Source organism: Fringilla coelebs (genome assembly GCF_963513975.1).
Source record: "Fringilla coelebs genome assembly, chromosome: 16".
Classification (NCBI taxonomy): Eukaryota; Metazoa; Chordata; class Aves; order Passeriformes; family Fringillidae; genus Fringilla; species Fringilla coelebs.
In genome coordinates this window covers 7963469-7981021 of record NC_140042.1, presented here as the reverse complement: position 1 = coordinate 7981021, position 17553 = coordinate 7963469, and the positions used below count along the sequence as shown (strand labels likewise).

General features: G+C 36.8%; 1 protein-coding gene across 1 annotated transcript in view; it reads right to left on the bottom strand.

Annotated features, from left to right (window-relative positions):
- Window positions 1–17553, bottom strand: part of SMG1 (SMG1 nonsense mediated mRNA decay associated PI3K related kinase) — a 59921-nt gene that overhangs the window by 28349 nt on the left and 14019 nt on the right. The window contains exons 4-25 of the mRNA XM_084216316.1: window positions 16913–17049; window positions 14642–14700; window positions 13727–13940; window positions 12853–12978; window positions 12686–12758; window positions 11903–12000; window positions 10245–10418; window positions 9036–9260; window positions 8838–8939; window positions 8145–8414; window positions 7456–7586; window positions 6609–6770; window positions 6059–6177; window positions 5549–5636; window positions 5367–5468; window positions 4700–4840; window positions 4209–4408; window positions 3771–3967; window positions 2953–3120; window positions 2008–2162; window positions 1386–1531; window positions 533–734 (exon numbers count right to left, since the gene is read on the bottom strand). Of these exons, the coding sequence (XP_084072442.1) occupies window positions 533–734; window positions 1386–1531; window positions 2008–2162; window positions 2953–3120; window positions 3771–3967; window positions 4209–4408; window positions 4700–4840; window positions 5367–5468; window positions 5549–5636; window positions 6059–6177; window positions 6609–6770; window positions 7456–7586; window positions 8145–8414; window positions 8838–8939; window positions 9036–9260; window positions 10245–10418; window positions 11903–12000; window positions 12686–12758; window positions 12853–12978; window positions 13727–13940; window positions 14642–14700; window positions 16913–17049 (3289 nt within the window). The remainder of the gene's footprint in view (window positions 1–532; window positions 735–1385; window positions 1532–2007; window positions 2163–2952; window positions 3121–3770; window positions 3968–4208; window positions 4409–4699; window positions 4841–5366; window positions 5469–5548; window positions 5637–6058; window positions 6178–6608; window positions 6771–7455; window positions 7587–8144; window positions 8415–8837; window positions 8940–9035; window positions 9261–10244; window positions 10419–11902; window positions 12001–12685; window positions 12759–12852; window positions 12979–13726; window positions 13941–14641; window positions 14701–16912; window positions 17050–17553) is intronic.

The following is a 17553-nucleotide window of genomic DNA, read 5'->3' as shown; positions in this document are numbered from 1 at the left end:
CTTTGAAGATCTATTCAATGTCACAAGTATTTTCTCATGAACCAGAAAAATATCAAAGGTCAGGAAATAAATGCAAAAGCTGCAATTCTAAATTTCATTTTAAAAAGAAATAAAACTAAAAATTCAGCAGCCAAGACCACTTCTTTCCTATACTTTTTCCATTAAATTAATATATTAAGATATTTTTAGGAACCACTGAAATACATTTCATTTAAGTTGTGCAAAAGGATTCATCTTCTGCTGAGTAAAGCAGAATAAATTTGGCACCTATTTTTCTTCAATGAAAAGATTTTTTTCTTGAATATTAAGCAGCCTCAGCAACCAGAAAGCTACAGTAGCTATTTAGAATGTTATCTCTTCATCTGTAAATGCCATGGCCAAGTTTTCACCCTCCCAAGAACACACCTCTCTTCTTTCTATGCCTCTACTTAGAAACTGACATCCAATTTTTAAAATCCATTAACATTTTAGTATTTCAGTTGTAAAACAATGAACTCTAAGGTACTGTTGAAAAAATGAATTATACCCTTACTTTATGTAGTTAAAATCTGCTTTCAGGTTGATTGAGGTATTACTATTGCTTTTCTTCAGTTCATGGACCATGTTTTGCCACTCCTGAACAGCAGACCAGTCAGCAATGGAAATGTAACATTCACATGCTTTGTTACCCAGGTAGTTTATCACTTCAGGTGAAGAGTCACTTGGCTTAGTCAGAACAGTTTTTCTAGTTTCTCCTATGAAATAAAAAAAATTTACATAAACACACACTTAAATAAATATTTTCAAACAGCAGTTCTATGTCTTTTGTCAAGAAAAACACTTAATTAAAAAAAAAAACAAATAGTTACACAACTTTAACAGTATTCTTCCACTGACACTTTTTTCTAAGGAAAAAAAGAACCTTTTCAGAGGAGGTTTTGAAAAAAATTTATGTCTTTAAAGGAGCATCAAAACAGAAAAACTGAACAACTAAATTAGGAACAAAGGAAGTTCACTTTCAAAGATGAAACAGAATAATGCAACTAAGTCTTAGTATTTAAAAACCTCTGAATAACTAGTGCACTTACATACAATTATGTCATAAACACTAAGGTTTAGTTATGATGATCTAAAATAGACTAGATTTAAATTAATAATATTTTACCTATTACCTTTAGTTCCATTCAGCTAGACCTCAGTACTGCAAACCCTCCTATCTACACATAATATTGGTTTCGAGGGCATTAAGTGGTTCAGTTTACTGCAGACAGAAACAGGTTTTCAGATTTCAGAGTCAGACATCACCATGGCTGTATCACTGAATGTTCTTGTTTTATGTACACATTTACACAGTTGTGTTTCTCTTAAAAAAAAAAAACAAAAAAAAACCAAAAAAAACCACTGACCATTCAAGGAATGCTTTGGGCTGGCATTGTTCACGCTGTTTGAATTGGCCAACTTCAGAACAGTCTTGTCAAAGCCTGTTATACAGCAATCCATTCCAGTCATGGAGCAGAGGTGCTCCTGGTATTCTGCAGTTGCTTTTTCAAACCTAAAACAGTTCAATATTTCAGTCAGCATCTTAAAGAACCAGGTTGGGGTTTTGGGTATTTTTGTAAATAAACTAGATTTTGAGGATTATTTTACTCCAATACTCAAAAAGCTCATATCACCTTCAGCAAAAGAAAGGGATTAAGACACGATATGAGGATGCTGGCTGAATTTCCGTTATAGCATTTGATAAAAGCTTGTCAATCAAAGTTTTCATGTAAACTTCAAATCAAGTAGAGACAAAAGGAAATAAATGAGTTTTATATTTGACGGTCACCATTTTAGTCTGAATGAGTAGAGCTGAATACTGATTAAATACATATTACATCTCTGAAAAGATTCACTGAGTGTAATTGACATGGAAATTCATCAGCAGCCTTGACTCGTGCCACAGTTTAAAAGACTCAGAAGCAGAACTTTCTCTAGAAGGAAACAACATCCAAGTTTGTAGCATCCAATAATTTGTGGAAAGCTTACCGTCCTTCTGCTTGCTGAGCTACAGAATTGATCCAGGAGAGGCTCTTCCCAACTACAGCAGAAGACCAGACAGCAATACCCTGGATAGCTTCAGGACAGTGAAGCTCACATAATGCTTCTACCAGCATCATAATTGTCACTTCCAATTCATTTCCCTAAATGCAAACCAAAAGCATTATTTAACAAAACTCTTCTAATGCAAGAGCCACATGTCTGTGGGTGAGTACTCAGAAATGGTGAAGCACTATTTCACTACACACATCTACAAGTGCTCCTGATATGCATCCACTGCACTGCTCTTGGAAGAGCAGGGGAGCCAAGGGAAGAGTTTGTGCTGTGAACCCCCAGCCTGAACACCAGTGGTTAGCAATCACTGTGTGGTGCTTTTGTACCTATATGAGAATTTGTAAGCAAGCACGAAGTAACAATATTTATCAAACCACTTTTGGTAAAACATTTAAGCAAATCAAGTCATGTACTGAAGAAACTATTCAACCCTTTCAAGAAGGCTTGAACTACTTTATCCACCCATCCCACCCCTGAACATAGCTACTAGTTCGAGGAAGGATACCCCCATGACACAACCCTACTTCTCATACCCACAGGTAAGCAAAGATATTGCACTACCACAAGCTTGGGATGGCCTCACACTAATGCAGCACCAGTTTCACAAGGTTACCACTAAATTAGAAACTGCTCAATTAAAACTGTGAATTAGCTATAGCATTCAGTCCTGTACTGGCCACATGTGTTCAGTACATCCCAACCTCCAATCCACAGTATCCCAACCACAACAAAAACATACAAATTAAAAACGTGGCTTTAAAGAACTCATTCTTTTACATACCACTCGGTTTAGTAACTACTGGTTGCCTTAGCTAAGTTCTTTTAGAATATCATGGTGAATATTTCTGCAGTAGTCCACAGAGTTTGAAAAGAGAGTACCTGAGAGATACTATTATTAGTTTTCATTTCTGTGAGCAAATCAAATCCATGCCTGACTGTGACAGCAGGCTGGCCAGCCAGCAATCCAACTCTCATGATGGAAAGTCTAATCCGTGTCAGCCAATCCTGGCACGTCTGGCGGTTGGTGTAAAAGAACGTCCTGATAACCTTCAGAGACAGGAAAGGAGTTTCACAACAACATTCTTCTGCACAAATAGTTAATACTTAAGACTGATATCAAAGGCAGGAAGGTTTATTTTCTTCAGTCTTCAATTAATCTTTATTTTTATTAATGTAAGTGATCTGAAATCACATGTAGCATGCAACTGGCCAGGCACACTGGCAGGCCAGAAGTCTTAATATGAACTGACTATAAATCATGTATTACTGTCACATCAAAGTCTGGTAATTAAACAGCTTGTTTCAACAGTGAAGAATATTTTGCACTTAGAAATACACAACGGGGTATGTCACTTATAAATAATTACTACACTCCCCAAAAAGCAATTAAAGCTTTAAATAACTGTGTTACTTTATAACAGGGCTGCTGACAATCTACAAATAAGTTACTGCTACAAATCAGAGGTACTACAGCCTTGCTGGATTTGTACCACTATGCAAGCTGGTACTCCAGAAACAAAGCCTGGTTTAACAGGTTCTGTAGGAATATGCCAAAGTTAAAGTCAGAGTTTTTTAAGAGTCTCAAACTTTGAGAAGTTTTTCTGGAATTCCATGGCTAAGAACTGAACAATCCTGAAGACACTGTTCATAATGCTCAGACTGTTCCAAGCAACATCAGCACTGCAAGACAGACAAACCTTGGGTGGAGAGGTAAGGGCATTGGCACATCCTTCATATGCATTGTACATCAACTTTTCCAAGTTCTCCAAGTACTGCAGAAGGAGAACAAGCCTGAGCTGGTTGCTACTGTGTCCTTCATCATTGTCTGCAGTAGTCCACTGGCTGACATCTTGATCAGGGTTTAATGTGTGGGCTGCAAGGCTCCTAATAATACCTACATATTTTACCAGAACATGGGAAAAAAGAGTTACCAAATGGTATTGCATTTAAATGTGCAAAGGGATAGCAATGCTATCTCTCAAAATCTACCACAAGTTAACAGTAATTATGCAACATCTTTAAAATCTATAAGCACTGAAAAATAAATCCATAGTGCCTCTTGCATTAGACATGAACCTTTGGTTCATAACATTATCAAAAAATCTCATTAAAATAAAGTCTATTTTTTACTTTACCTTCAATTGTTTGAAATGTATCTTGGGCTCTCCCCAGAGGAGTTCGTAGCTTTGAGAGAACAGTGAACTGAGCTGCTTCCCAGACAGCCCATTGCCACAGCACAGCATCAGTCTTCAGCAGGTTCCGAGGGATGGTTGGCTGATCTCTCTTATCTAGTCTTTGACAGCTATAGAATAACCTTTCTAACCAGTTATCCTTCCTGAAAGAAAATATCAGTGCATTAACAAGTTTATACTGCACACACTTCATCTCCCTATTGTTCACAAACAGATCTCTCACAAAATTAACTTCCAAGCAACAATGCATATAGGAAAATATGCCAAAAGGTGTGTATGTAAGATGTTTATAAATATTTAGTAGTATAAAATAAGTTTGAAAGTAAAGCAACATAGTTTATAATGATAATTACAAATTTTAAACTAAATGTAACTTAGACTTGTTTCCAGCAAATTCAACATTCATAGATTTCAGTTCCACAAGGAGCTCTTACCCAGTTCGGTGGAGGTTTCCATACAAAATAAAACTGATCACATCAGAGAAATCCTGTGGGTGGAATGTGTTACTTGGAGCTTTGCTCATGTGACTTCTTATAGCCAAAGAAATTTCTTGTATTTCCGTGTGGGTACGGTTACTGCAGGAAGAGAGGGAAAACAACCCATGCAATAATGTACTTTAATAAACCAAAAAAAGCTATATAACAGTTACACACACACTATATCTATATGTAATGACTAGAAGTAATTACGTGCTCTGGCATTAATAGCAGGTGCTTTCAGAGTTCAGGCCTCCAAGGCAAATTATAGGACATATTGCTGAAGCTCTGGATAACCAGGACCTTACGGATACTCAGTGTTTGCTTCCAGAAGTGATGCACAGCTAATCAAATTTATAAATTACTTTGTGTACTACAGACTGTTCTTAGACCAGCAAAAGCATAGGAGAGATAGCAAGACACTTAGAATCACAGAGGGTTGGATGAGACCCTTAAGATTATCAAGCCCAACCATCAACCCAGAACTACCACTGTAAGCTCATGCTTTTTGATTTTGAACTAAGACAGCATGATGACAGTCCACTGGCATTATTTTTCAGGTTAAGTGTCTCTGAAGAAACTAAACAAACCATTATTTACACTGAAGTTGGCCTGAGCAACTCACCTCAACACAACATCCAAACGAATTGACTTCAGCAGTTTTCCAAAGGCCTGTCTCACACGAGCACCACTGTGCACAAGTTGAACACGACACACATCAACACACCTGCAACACCAAAAAGGAAAGATGGTAATACCCCCATCATCAGCAGAATTCTAATAACATACAGAACTCTGTGCAAGTACCTCTGTAAAAGGTCATCTGGAAGGGAGGAAGACAGGGCATGGAGGCTACTACATGCTTGAAGGCAAATGTTCACATCTTCCAGAAGTGCTGAGGTAAGGAGTTGAAAGGAGAAAAAAAGTTATTCTTGCAGGAATTAGGTAACTTCTGCACTACTCTGCATTTGTTCCCATATTATTTAGAGATTTTAGAATTGAATACATCACAGAACTGTTCCAGTGCTTTTGATAAATGATTTGTGACTGGGAAGCTGATCTACCAAAAATGTCAGTGATGCGTAAAATCTCTTAAAATTGCTATTTATTTAAAGAAAATTAATTGTTTAAGTAACAGGCAGGGATCCACTTTTAAAAAAATCATAAAAAGAGTCTAAGTTCTTGCACAATACAACCTTGAAGCATCCTTAAAGTAAATGAAACAAGTACAGTTGCTACTATGAGTGGGACAAGGCTATTTAAGTACTTAATATTGAAATGTAAAAGACAGTTAAGTAAAAATATGCAATATCTTACTGTTTGCTAAAAGTCCTTTGCAAAACTTATGAAAAGATGGGAGAGAAAATAACGGTGTATATGTTTCTGACTTCTTCATCAGAAGAGCCACTTCCAAAGCCCATGTTGTAAGTAGTTTCCTTCAAAAGGCAAGAGTTTAGTCACTCTACACAGTTACAGAAAGGTACTTTCAATCTACTATGTTGTATATCAGGATCACACCATAGCTCACACTTTCTAAACAAGTTATTTCTTAACTTTAAAGATGTCCCCAGCTTTCTCAGCATTTTGGTAAGGATACTTTTAGTGAGCAAACCTTTCTTTCAGTGAATTTTGATAGCTCTGCTTCTATTGGATAGATTTCAGAATGGTTTAAACTTCTCTAGTTTTCATTAATAAAAAAAAGCAGCTACTTTTTTCCACAATTTCACTAACAGTGTATAAAAAACCCCAAATATTTGACAGGTTAAATTTACCACAAGTTTTACAAATTCAAATTACCCTGGTTTCTGAATTAATGTATTCCATTGGACAAAAAAAAAGTCCCAATTTCTAAGAATATTTTCCTTACCTGGTATCTTGAGTAAGGTTATCCTTCTTAAGCAGTAGCCCCAAAAGGTTCAGTATGATTGAGAAATGTTTTTTTGTTGCTGTGGTTACAGTACTTATAACTGCTCCATCAAACAGAGAGGGGGAGGAAGAACTGAGGCTACTGGATATGAAATGGTCATGCCTGAAAAGGCAAGGAAAAACAAACTGTAAAACTACTCCAAGATTGGAAATACTTCCCTAAAGTTTACAGGAGGAGAGGAAACATCAACAATCAGCAGCAAAAGTTAAACGAACACATACACACACACAAACCACACTCTGTCAAAACCCAAATATTTTGATCCCTAGTCTAAAAGGACAAAGCTACAATTTGCCATCAGTCCATGCAGGCCAGTAACCTGTTCTCAACTGCATCTGGTATCCAATGCTTAGTAAAAAATCACCACAGCTAAGAATATCAAGAGTAACAGTTAAAATTATTCCCTTTAACAACAGTTTGTATTAAAAAAGTCTAAAATGTATTTACATCTGTTGTTTACATCTCATTACCTCTCCCTGATCTCTCAATAAGCAAAATAGTAAATAATCCTAATTTACTTTTAGTAGAGTTCTCCCTCAGTTATCTCTATTCAAACATAAGATTTCTAATCTGCCTTTGAATAAAAGGCCAACTTTAAGCCGGGATATGCTTTCCTGGCTGAGATACAGCTTCCCTGCAATTAATGAAAGTAAAAACTAATTAAGGAAGTTTGGGCAAAAGCTTGCTTGTAACAGCCCATTTCATTTCATCCTTCCAACAATATATTCTATTCACATCAGTCCATCCTAGTGCTCTTAAAATACTGCTGAATTATCAAACCTCATACCTGGAGCAGTGTGAGTACAATGTGTAGAGCACTGCATACTGGACAGCAGGGAAGTGAACTGCTATGTCACCATGAACAATCATCAGGTTTTTACTCAGCAGTGCAAACACAGTTGGTGAAAGGGCCCACATCTATAAAACAATTGCAACACAAGCACAGAAACATAAAAAGTAGGATCTACTTTTAACTGTAATTTTCATACCATCAATTAATGTCTTTCCCTTTTTCCCCACAGGAAATAATTTAACTCTATTGTTTTCTGACTGTAACTATTTTCTTTCCCATTTTTTAGAAGTCTGTTAAAAGTAGTCCATGTTTTTATATGGAAAGATCTGGAAAGTGTTTTCATATGGCTAATATACTACCAAAGGACACTTTACAGCTGCTTTTATCTGTCTTGAGTTTCAAAAGCAATTACTATGATGATCTTAGCATTAAACCCTTAATAACCCTGATAAGATGCTCTTCCCTAGAAAGTGCTTTTCATTATGCAACAACTAGAGATACAATCCACCCACCATTTCCCCTAAGTTTTAACAGTGGAGGTTTTTCTAAAATTCAGGAAGTTCAGAGACAAATATGATCATTTTAGTTATACATATGCACCCTACTGGTGTAATGCATTAATTTTAAGTAATCAAGTATTTTTTACACTTATTGCATGAACTGTCTGTTGAGTCATTACTCACCCCAATTAATGAGTTTTTAGCATTTCCAATAGTACTTAGAGCACTGAGGTCAAATATAACAACAAACTTGGCATTATCCACATTGGATATAAGCTTCTTGAAAGAGTCATGCTGGATTTCAGAACAGGCCTCAGGAAGATGTAAACTATGGAGAAGACTATTTAAAGCACAGGTCATTTCTCCTAGAATCAACCTGTAAGCAGTCTCCAGAACAGGAATGTTCTTCAGGCTCAATACAGCTTGGTATACAGCAAGGGCTGCTGCAACGACCTTGAGAACATAATTACAGCAATAACTGATTAAAACAAATCATAAAATACACTAATCAGCAACAAAGAATTTTAAATCACATTTCTTTATCTATGAATAGCTTAGTCTGATACAGATACCTATCTTCAGTTTTCTGTACCTCTTATTTACAGACTTTACTAATTATTTTCTAGACCATCCACCTAACACTGAGTATCAAAGCAGGATGAACTAAGGACCTCTCTACCTGGAATGATGGCAAACTTACCAACTTCTTATCAATCTAAATGCTAAAACAAAAAAGTAGCTATAGCTGCCTTTTCAGAAGTTTCAGATATTGTTAGACTAAAAAATACATTTAAGATGAGCTTTACAGCTTAAGTTTTACAGCTGGAAGTGCATGAAGGCTGTTGGAATACACCTGTAGAAGTTACTGACTCTTACCTCTTTCTCCTTATGATAACGAAGAACAAGTAGTTTAGACTCTGGTATAAATAATTTCTCTACAAATGATGATGGTAGTTTTGTATTTATTTGTTCAACAATCTGGGGATAAAAACCAAAATAAGTAACTTTACCTGAATTTTTACTCATTATTAAAGATAATAATGTTTTTCTACAACAATAAAAACATGTACAAACCAGTGTCAACAGATTCAGGACCGAAATGACGTAGTCAGTGCCACAAGTCTGACAATTTTCCATTTGATCTAATCCATAGGTGATGACCATGTCACAGTGTATGGTCATACTGGGATCCAGGCTGCCAAGTAAAACCCCAACACACTCATTGGCAGCTGTAAGCACAGCTTCAGAAAAGAACACTTGGTTTGCTGCAGTCACACATCTCATTACTCTGTACAGAACCTGCAAAATTAGAAACACAACTGAGTTAAACTCCATTAAAGAGAGATGCTAATTAATTGTATTCACACCCATTTGATATCCTGTCCCATCACCTGCTCTATAGCTTGTTCAATTCTATTCTGAAAAATGTCATCTTGACATTACACTTCAGAAGTGTAAGAAAAAACAAACTTTGAACTGCTTGGTTTCCAATTCAGTTAGAGACCTACAGAACCTAAGTTCATGATTCACAGTTCTGTTCAGTTCCAACTAGCGTCACCAGAACTCTCTTTGCAAAAGACAGATGAGTTTTCTTGAGTTTTTGTCACAAGAATCCCCTGCAGATTAATGCAGAAGTTACATAACTGTCTTGTCTTCAACTGGGAAATCCATACACTTATTTACCCAAGAAGTTGTGTCTCTCACAAAATTCTGCAATTCTTACTCTCAATAAATTCCAGGTGTGCAGGTCAACCAGCAACCACCAGATTTTGAGTCCAGGTATTTTTATCTTATCTCCTCACCCATTACAGAACAATATCAGCTACCTCACATATTACATAATATTTATTCTGAGTTTACACCATCTTCTACTATAGAGCTAGAAAAGTTTGCTATCAGATGTAATCGATAAAATTTCAACAGAAAGAAAAGCCATCACATTTTATAAAATCAAACTCAATCAAATAACTAGAATTCAAGTTTCTATAGTGGCATACTTATCTGAATAAACAGTAATATGGTTTCAAAGATAACAAGCAAACCTAGCCACATGAAGTTAAAATGTCTAAACAAGTTAGTTTCTGATAGGACTTCCATGTGCCACTATCACAAGCTATACTTTAATAAAATTATTGTAGCATATTTCTTGGAAAAAATAGACTTACTCAAAGCTGAGAATATACATATACATTTGTAAAACCTAAATCAACTCAGAGAATGGCATTGCTGTATGGTGACAAAACATGTGAGCAACCAAGAAAGCCAAAGCACTGGAGTTCTTACATCAGTTACATAAGCTTCTGTGATGGGTGGTCCTCGGATGGGGCTGAAGCGCTCCCCGATGCTCCTCACCACGGTGCTGAACACCCGCAGCAGCGCGGCCAGCTTGGGCAGCGACACCGAGGGAGGAGGAATGTCCTCATCCACTGATTCCCCAGAAGCCACGTGGCTGAGGTCCTGCAGCACACCAGGTTTATGTATCAGCACACATCATCAACTTACACATGGGGAAAATATCAAAATGTGAGATTGAAAGTACTTCATCTCTTTTTCCAGACATTAAATCCAATGTATCCAATTACAGATGCATTTATCCATTTATCTCTTAACTACACACACATGAAGGCAGAATACAGGCACACAATGACAATGAGAAGTCACAGAGTAGCAATGAGTTTAAGCCACTGCAACAAAGTACTCAGACTATATCTTGTAAATTAAAACTGAGGCTTATGAAGTTCCTGGTCTCTGGAACATGATCATCTGTATTGCTGCACTGTTACCAACAGTTGTCTGCACACTTTTACCTCTCTTCCAAAACATTCCCATCCCCAAACTGGAGTGGAGATGTTTGACTGGCCATTCCCATCGCACATGCAAACTATGTTGATCTGGAGACCAAGAGTTCACTAACAGACTACTCCATGCCAGCTGGCACCAGTGCCTGGGAACATTCCCAGAAGTGCTGATCTCATTAGTAGAGCTGTAGCCTTGCTCTACCCCACTGTGAGATAAACACACTGGCTGGAAGCGCCTCCTCCATGTTAGCACACGTTATCTTAAAACTCTTCCGTGACTAAGAATACACACATTGACCAGAGCAGCAGCCAGCCTGATAAGCAGTGATTTACTGCTCTGCCCTGTGAATCCTAAAGCTGCCCCAGCAAGGGCCCTGCTGTACAGAGGAGGACACTGACCAAATGATTCATTCTGCTTTGGGTGAAACAAATTACGCTGCAAGTACAGTTTTACCTACAGGACCTGCATATTAACATACACGATGTAGTACAATTGACCTGTAAGTACATATTCATGTAAGAACATACACCTTAAAAGACAGCACTCCCCCCAACCCCAAAGCTCTTCCTTTAATGACAGCATCAGATAAACTCTATGCCCTGTTAACTAAGCAAAGGTTACGAAGTCAAAATGAAGTTCATTAAATGAATATAATCTCATTTTCCATCAGTTCCTGCTGCATTATTTCCCGAACAATGTAATCTGCTGCTTTATTTTAAAAAGACAGATCTATCATTATTCTTTTGAAGCATTAAGATTTCCTCTCTTCCCCCAACAGTTACTAGTTCTGAAACATTCTGAGGTTGGACAATTAACTAAAGCACCAAGGAAAAATCATGAGCTGTCTTCACATCAGCTCTTGAAAAATAAAGGCATTCCTGTCTGGTCAATTGTTTATAGTTTTACTACAATACTATATTCATAATCAGCAATGGCTGAAGGCCTGGTTGTGATAGTAATTAATTAGTTCATGTGTATTTGTGCAGTTGGTCATTGTACATGACTGAATTATACTCCATAATTTGGTCCTCTTTTCCCCAGGAAATCCTACAAAAGTAATACAGCCATAAAAATCACAGCTGTGGGTTTATTAAGAAAACCGTAACAGTTAACTCTGGTATATACCATAAAGTCTTCTTTACCTCAGCATAAGCTTCCATATCTTCCAAAAACTGACCCAAAAGTGTGGTAGAAAAAGTTAGATCAGCCACCCAAAAGGGCTCCAAGCTCTGCAGCCATCCTGTACAAAAATAACAAGCCAATTAATACAGGGTGACATACATTCATTAAATTTTAGTTGCATATTTCTGAGGGAAAAGTTGCAGATCTAAGAAGTCATCTACATGAAAATACTAACACTAGATGTTTTTAAAAGAAATGCAAATTGTATCTCCCTCTTCTGTACTTTTGCAAAAATCATTTTAAGGTTCAGTTCGGCCCCACAGCAGTTAAACACCAAGGATAGAATCTAGGATTATGACACAAGAAGCATAATAAACTTGCTGTGAATAACTCCAAGAAAACTGATAAAGCTATTGGAAAAACTCTCCCCATTTTTTAAATGCCAGTACAGTATCTTTACAACAAAGATTTTCTAAAAGCACATGGGAAAAAACACATCCTTTCACAAAGGATCTATGAAGACCTATAAATTTATTAAAGATTGTTACAAAATTGCACAAAACAATTTGTGTTTAAATGTACCCTGAATAAAGCATCCCATTTTCCCAGAATTTGCATAAAATGGAAAATGTAAATTTCCTAAAAAGTTAGTAACAAAGTATCTTGCTAGGTAGCCAGAAACTCAATTTGGTTTTATGTCAACTTCCATGTCAGAAGACCCAAACTGGTATAAGCAAACCCCCAACATCTGCAAGCCAGAGCAGGCTGTGAGACCCTCCATGAGTTCCTCTGGCCAAACTTACCAGAGACCTGTTGTGTCAAAGAAGGTTTCTGAGTATGATCTATGTGCCACCCAACCAGTATGTCCACTGTGTCCTGGAAAACAATTGTGAAAACAGAGTCATTACCCAAATTAATGCACCAACATTTCTATTGTAGAAAGAAAACACACAGCACAAAGAAAGCTTACCCTAAAATTGGTGCTGAAAATGTGTGGGTAGCATCGAGACACCAAAAGGATGCACTTGACACACTTGCACAGTAACTCTGGTGTATCAACATTTTCTAGGATGGACTGCAGGCTGGTCATTACAAGCTGAAAAGTAAAGCAAAGCCACCACATATTTCACTTTAAAACATGACAGAGAACACATTGTAACAAACTACACTGATTCAATCAACAAAACTCTACTCCTTCTGCAGGAACAAAATGTAAAAGGCATCACATACACTGCATGAAAATAATCACTTCGAGGGGGCATTTGCTTGGTATATGGCAGAGCCAAGGAACATTTTTCTTTAGCCATAGAACAACTGTGCTGTTTTAAGCCCTATTTCTCCTGCCAAAGCTTTCTGGCTCTGTAAAGTAACAATTAAATTGGAGCACAGACCTGGCCATAGCTGTTCTACACCCAAAATAAGAAATCCTAAAACTTGTACAAAGGGATGTCATCTCATCTGCACACATCCTACTCCTTCTCAGATCTACCTACAATTCCAGTTAGAAATTGTAAATAGGAGGTGGCACAAAACAACCAAAAGGTTGGGTTTTGTGTACCATTCCACCTAAGTTTATCTTTTTATCTCAACAAGATTTTTCTTGGATTTGCCATAAATACTAGAAAGCTGCATCAAAATATGTATGATCCTACAAAGACTTGTAATCCTTTTCTAATTTAACCAGAATCAAAAAACCCCCATTCAGCAAGTTGCCTCCCAGTTGTAATGATATTTACTTAGTATATCAATATAGCATAACTTACTGTTCATTCCAGTTTAAAAAGTTCATTCAAGCATTGCATTGAGAAAATCATTAATAATCATGTTTTAACTTGTAGTCTTACCTGCATTAAAGATGAAAATGCTTTCTTTTCTCCTACAGTCTCTAGTGCTTTGTAGGTTGCACACAAATAAAGAAGTTTAACTTCATCTTTTGTGGATGAACTGAATTTGCTAAAAATCCATTTAAAGATTTTCTCAGCCTCGTAGCTCAGAGAAGCACAAAGAAGGCCAAGACAGCAAGCTCCTTCCTGTCTCAATTCCTGAAGCAATTTGCTACTGTATTTTTGGAGAGAAAAAAAGAAACTTGGGATCTCCAGCCATGGCACCAAAACAAGCATGATCAAAATTGCACATTTTCTAAAGCAAAAAAAAATATATGCAGAAATGAAGCTGCTTCTCTCCTACTTAAATGGCAGCAGTGGCAAAGCTAAGATAAAATTCTAAGAAATATTATTTCTATGGAGTAATTCAACTTGAATAAAAGGATGCAAATGTGTTGTTTTACTAGCAACACACTATCCAATAGAAATAGTTCTTAATATGCAACTGACTTCAGGAAATAACACTGACCTAAGCACCTAAAAGTCCACACAAACCTCAGCATCCTCTAAATTCATTCTTAATTGGATGTAAATGACTCAGCTTGTTAAACAACTCATTTCATTTTGGAAGCTACACCACCACAGCAGTGCACAGCTCCACCAGCTGACTGAACACACCTGAGACAGACTCCACACCACCCACAGCATCAAAGCCAAACTGTGCCTTCACATTCTGTCCAAGGGAGGTGTACTCTAGACAGCCCAACAGTATTGGTGACATGCCTAAGTGCCTTTACTCCCCCCTAATTTCATTCTGTTTCTGCAATGGGACACCCATGCAAAACAAGCAAATTAATTTCTCTCAAACTTTTTCCTCTCTATTTCAAACATAATGCTGACATTATTTTTCCCCTTTAGAGCATTTTTCCAACTTACCTTTCATTGAGCACATCATGAATGGCAGTCAGGATATTATCCAGTTGTTTAACAAGTACCTGTGATATAAGACACATAAAAGGCATAAGCACAGTAATTGCCCAATACTGCCTCCACAATAGGTCCTGTTTACACCCACATTAAACACAACACTCCCAGTTCTCCTTGCCAAGAGAATGCCATTATGCTTTCTATGGCCACTGCAGACTAGCATAAACTATATTAAGCAACACTGCAATATTATCCTAGATGTTATATTTGATATTTATTTACAGTAGCCATGAAAATACTGGCAGCCTGCTGTCAAGGTTTGTTCCAAGTTTAGTTCTTGCTGATAACATTACATCACCATGGAAGACTCATCACACAGCTCATGAGTAGCATCCACTAAAGACCAAATCTCTAATACTAATAAATCAATTGTATCACTGGAAAATTTAATGGAACCTATAATATAATCTGAAGTATTAAAGTTTCTACTTAGGCAACCCTGCATTTTAGTGAAATGGAATACAATTCTGGAGATGAAGCATTATTGATGAACCAGTGCTTCTCAGTAAACATAACCAGAAAGACTTGTTTTCCTAATATGTACTAAACCCCTGACACAACAGTGATTTGACTGAAAAAAATTACACATTAGCTGCAACTGTGTAACATATTAACAGGAAGTTTTCTTGACAAGTTAATAAAAAGGTTTATTCTCCTTTCTTCAGAAAGACATTCCTCTTTAACACAGTGGATGGTATCCAGTTTTTCTTTAAAGTTTTGAGCAACATCATGCTTTTGAGGGTGGAGGGACAGAGACCCACATGCTTGACCCCTCTGAACTCATAAGAGCATTTTGAAAATGTCTGGTACCTGTGAAAGAGGCTAAAAAGGAAAAGACATCTCTATAATTTAGAGGCTAAAGCTGGACTCCATTTGATGAAAAGAGACTACTGACTCCTACCACTTTACTCTGAACTCATATTTCAGCCCTGAAGTTGAAAAGAACTCAGTTAAACTACACTAAGTAGTGTCAAGACCTGGAGGAACTACTGCTACGTTAAACAAGGTCCATTATGAAGTTTTGGCCTTGATATCACGTGACATCTGATCTTATTCTCATTAGTGAGCTCAGAGAAGCTTCTAGGTGACAAACTTCTAATTTTCTGACCACTAACAAAGTTTGTCATTGCTAACTTAGACATTACAATGGCAGTTTCAATACATTCTGAGATACCAATAAACCTAAATAAAATGCAGTTACAAAATAAAATTTTAAAATGGGAAAAACCTCATGGAGAACAATGGAAGTAACTAAAAATAACCCCTTGTAGTAACAAGAGGAAAGCTGAAGTGCAAACTAGGCTTGCAAAGGGGCTGCTTACACCTAGGTGCACAGACCATAATACTCCCCATATTCAAGTCTCATGTCCTTTGGAAAAGAGCACAATTATCACCAGTTAATTAACATAGAATGAAAAAAAACCCCCATTTCTTATAAATAAGGACAGACACAGATCCCACAGCTAAAGTATCCCAGCACTGCTTGCAATGAGTGGCAGGCTATTAAACCATCACTTCCTGCTTTTTCAGTACTTGGAGAACTCTTAAGCTTTCCAAAACAGTGGGGAAGATGTGTCAGACAATATGCTTTTTAATATTTCATTTCAAAATACGTAATATTAAAAATTTATACCCACAGTGGGGTACTTCCCTTCCCATCCCCATATCCTTAAAAAACACTTGAGGACATTAGAGACTTCAGCAAACCACCAGAACTCCTAAAGATGTAATGAAAACAAAGATTTACTTAGTTCTCTGCCCACATACAGAGATGTTTAGTAAGAAAGCTGAGTAGCTCTAAGATGAGCTGTTCACAAGAATAAATACTGTGTATTTTTAATTAAAAATACAGAAGCAGTTCTTGAACAAGACAACAACACTTTACTTCCCTTTCCCTCTGCTTCCTTTCTGAGGGATCCAGAGGCTATTCCTAAGAGCAGTCAAAGAAAGCCACATACATGCCATGTTAATTCCTATAATAGCTAATCTACATTAGTTCAGGCATTCAGCAGTTTAGTTTAAGGCAATACACCCTAATAAAATATTTCCTGATTTATGGAAACAAAACAAACAATTCAGGAATACACTCTCCTTTCCTGTGGAATGAAATTCTTTGTATACAAGACAATCTCACAGACATATCCTAATACTCAGATTTGAAAAAGACAGTTTTATAAAACAAGAACTACTCAATGCAATGGAAAAGGAAGGATTGCTGACCAGTTTGTTTTCTGGTTGCTGAATGAATTCTTTCAGTTGCTTTACAGTAGCCAGTCTTCGGTCTCTGTCGTCTTCCCGAGTAATCCTCCGAAGAAGATTTGACAGTCGAGACTCGTCAGAATAAGACAACGGTCGCTCTGAAAAAAGCAATTCTTTATTTTTCCTACAGCATTTATCAATAATACTGTATTGTCCAATATGTGTATGAGTGGAATCAATAAGTGATAACAGTTATTTTAGAAAATAATTAAAAATAAATCCTGATTGGTTTTAAACTTTCATAAAAAGAAAGTTAAATCTAAAATCCAATTTAGCTACCAAAATATTTCATTTCTTCATGTGGACAACCCAGCACCTGTTGAACTCATTCAGAACTAAGCAGAACTGCTTCTACACAAAAACCTGGACTTAAGTTTCCTTCTACATAAATGGAACTAAAAAAAATTGTGTGGGGTAAGATTAAACCAGACTTCTCGTAGAATAAACAAAAATGATTCAACAAACAATATTTTGAGAAAACCTTGTGGAAAAAACAAGCTGCTTCCTGAAGCAAAGAACCAGATTTAAGTTCAAGCAACTACAAAAAATATTTTCTCTCTGATAGGTAGTAGGGTTCTGCTTCAAATAGGAAAACAGATCTG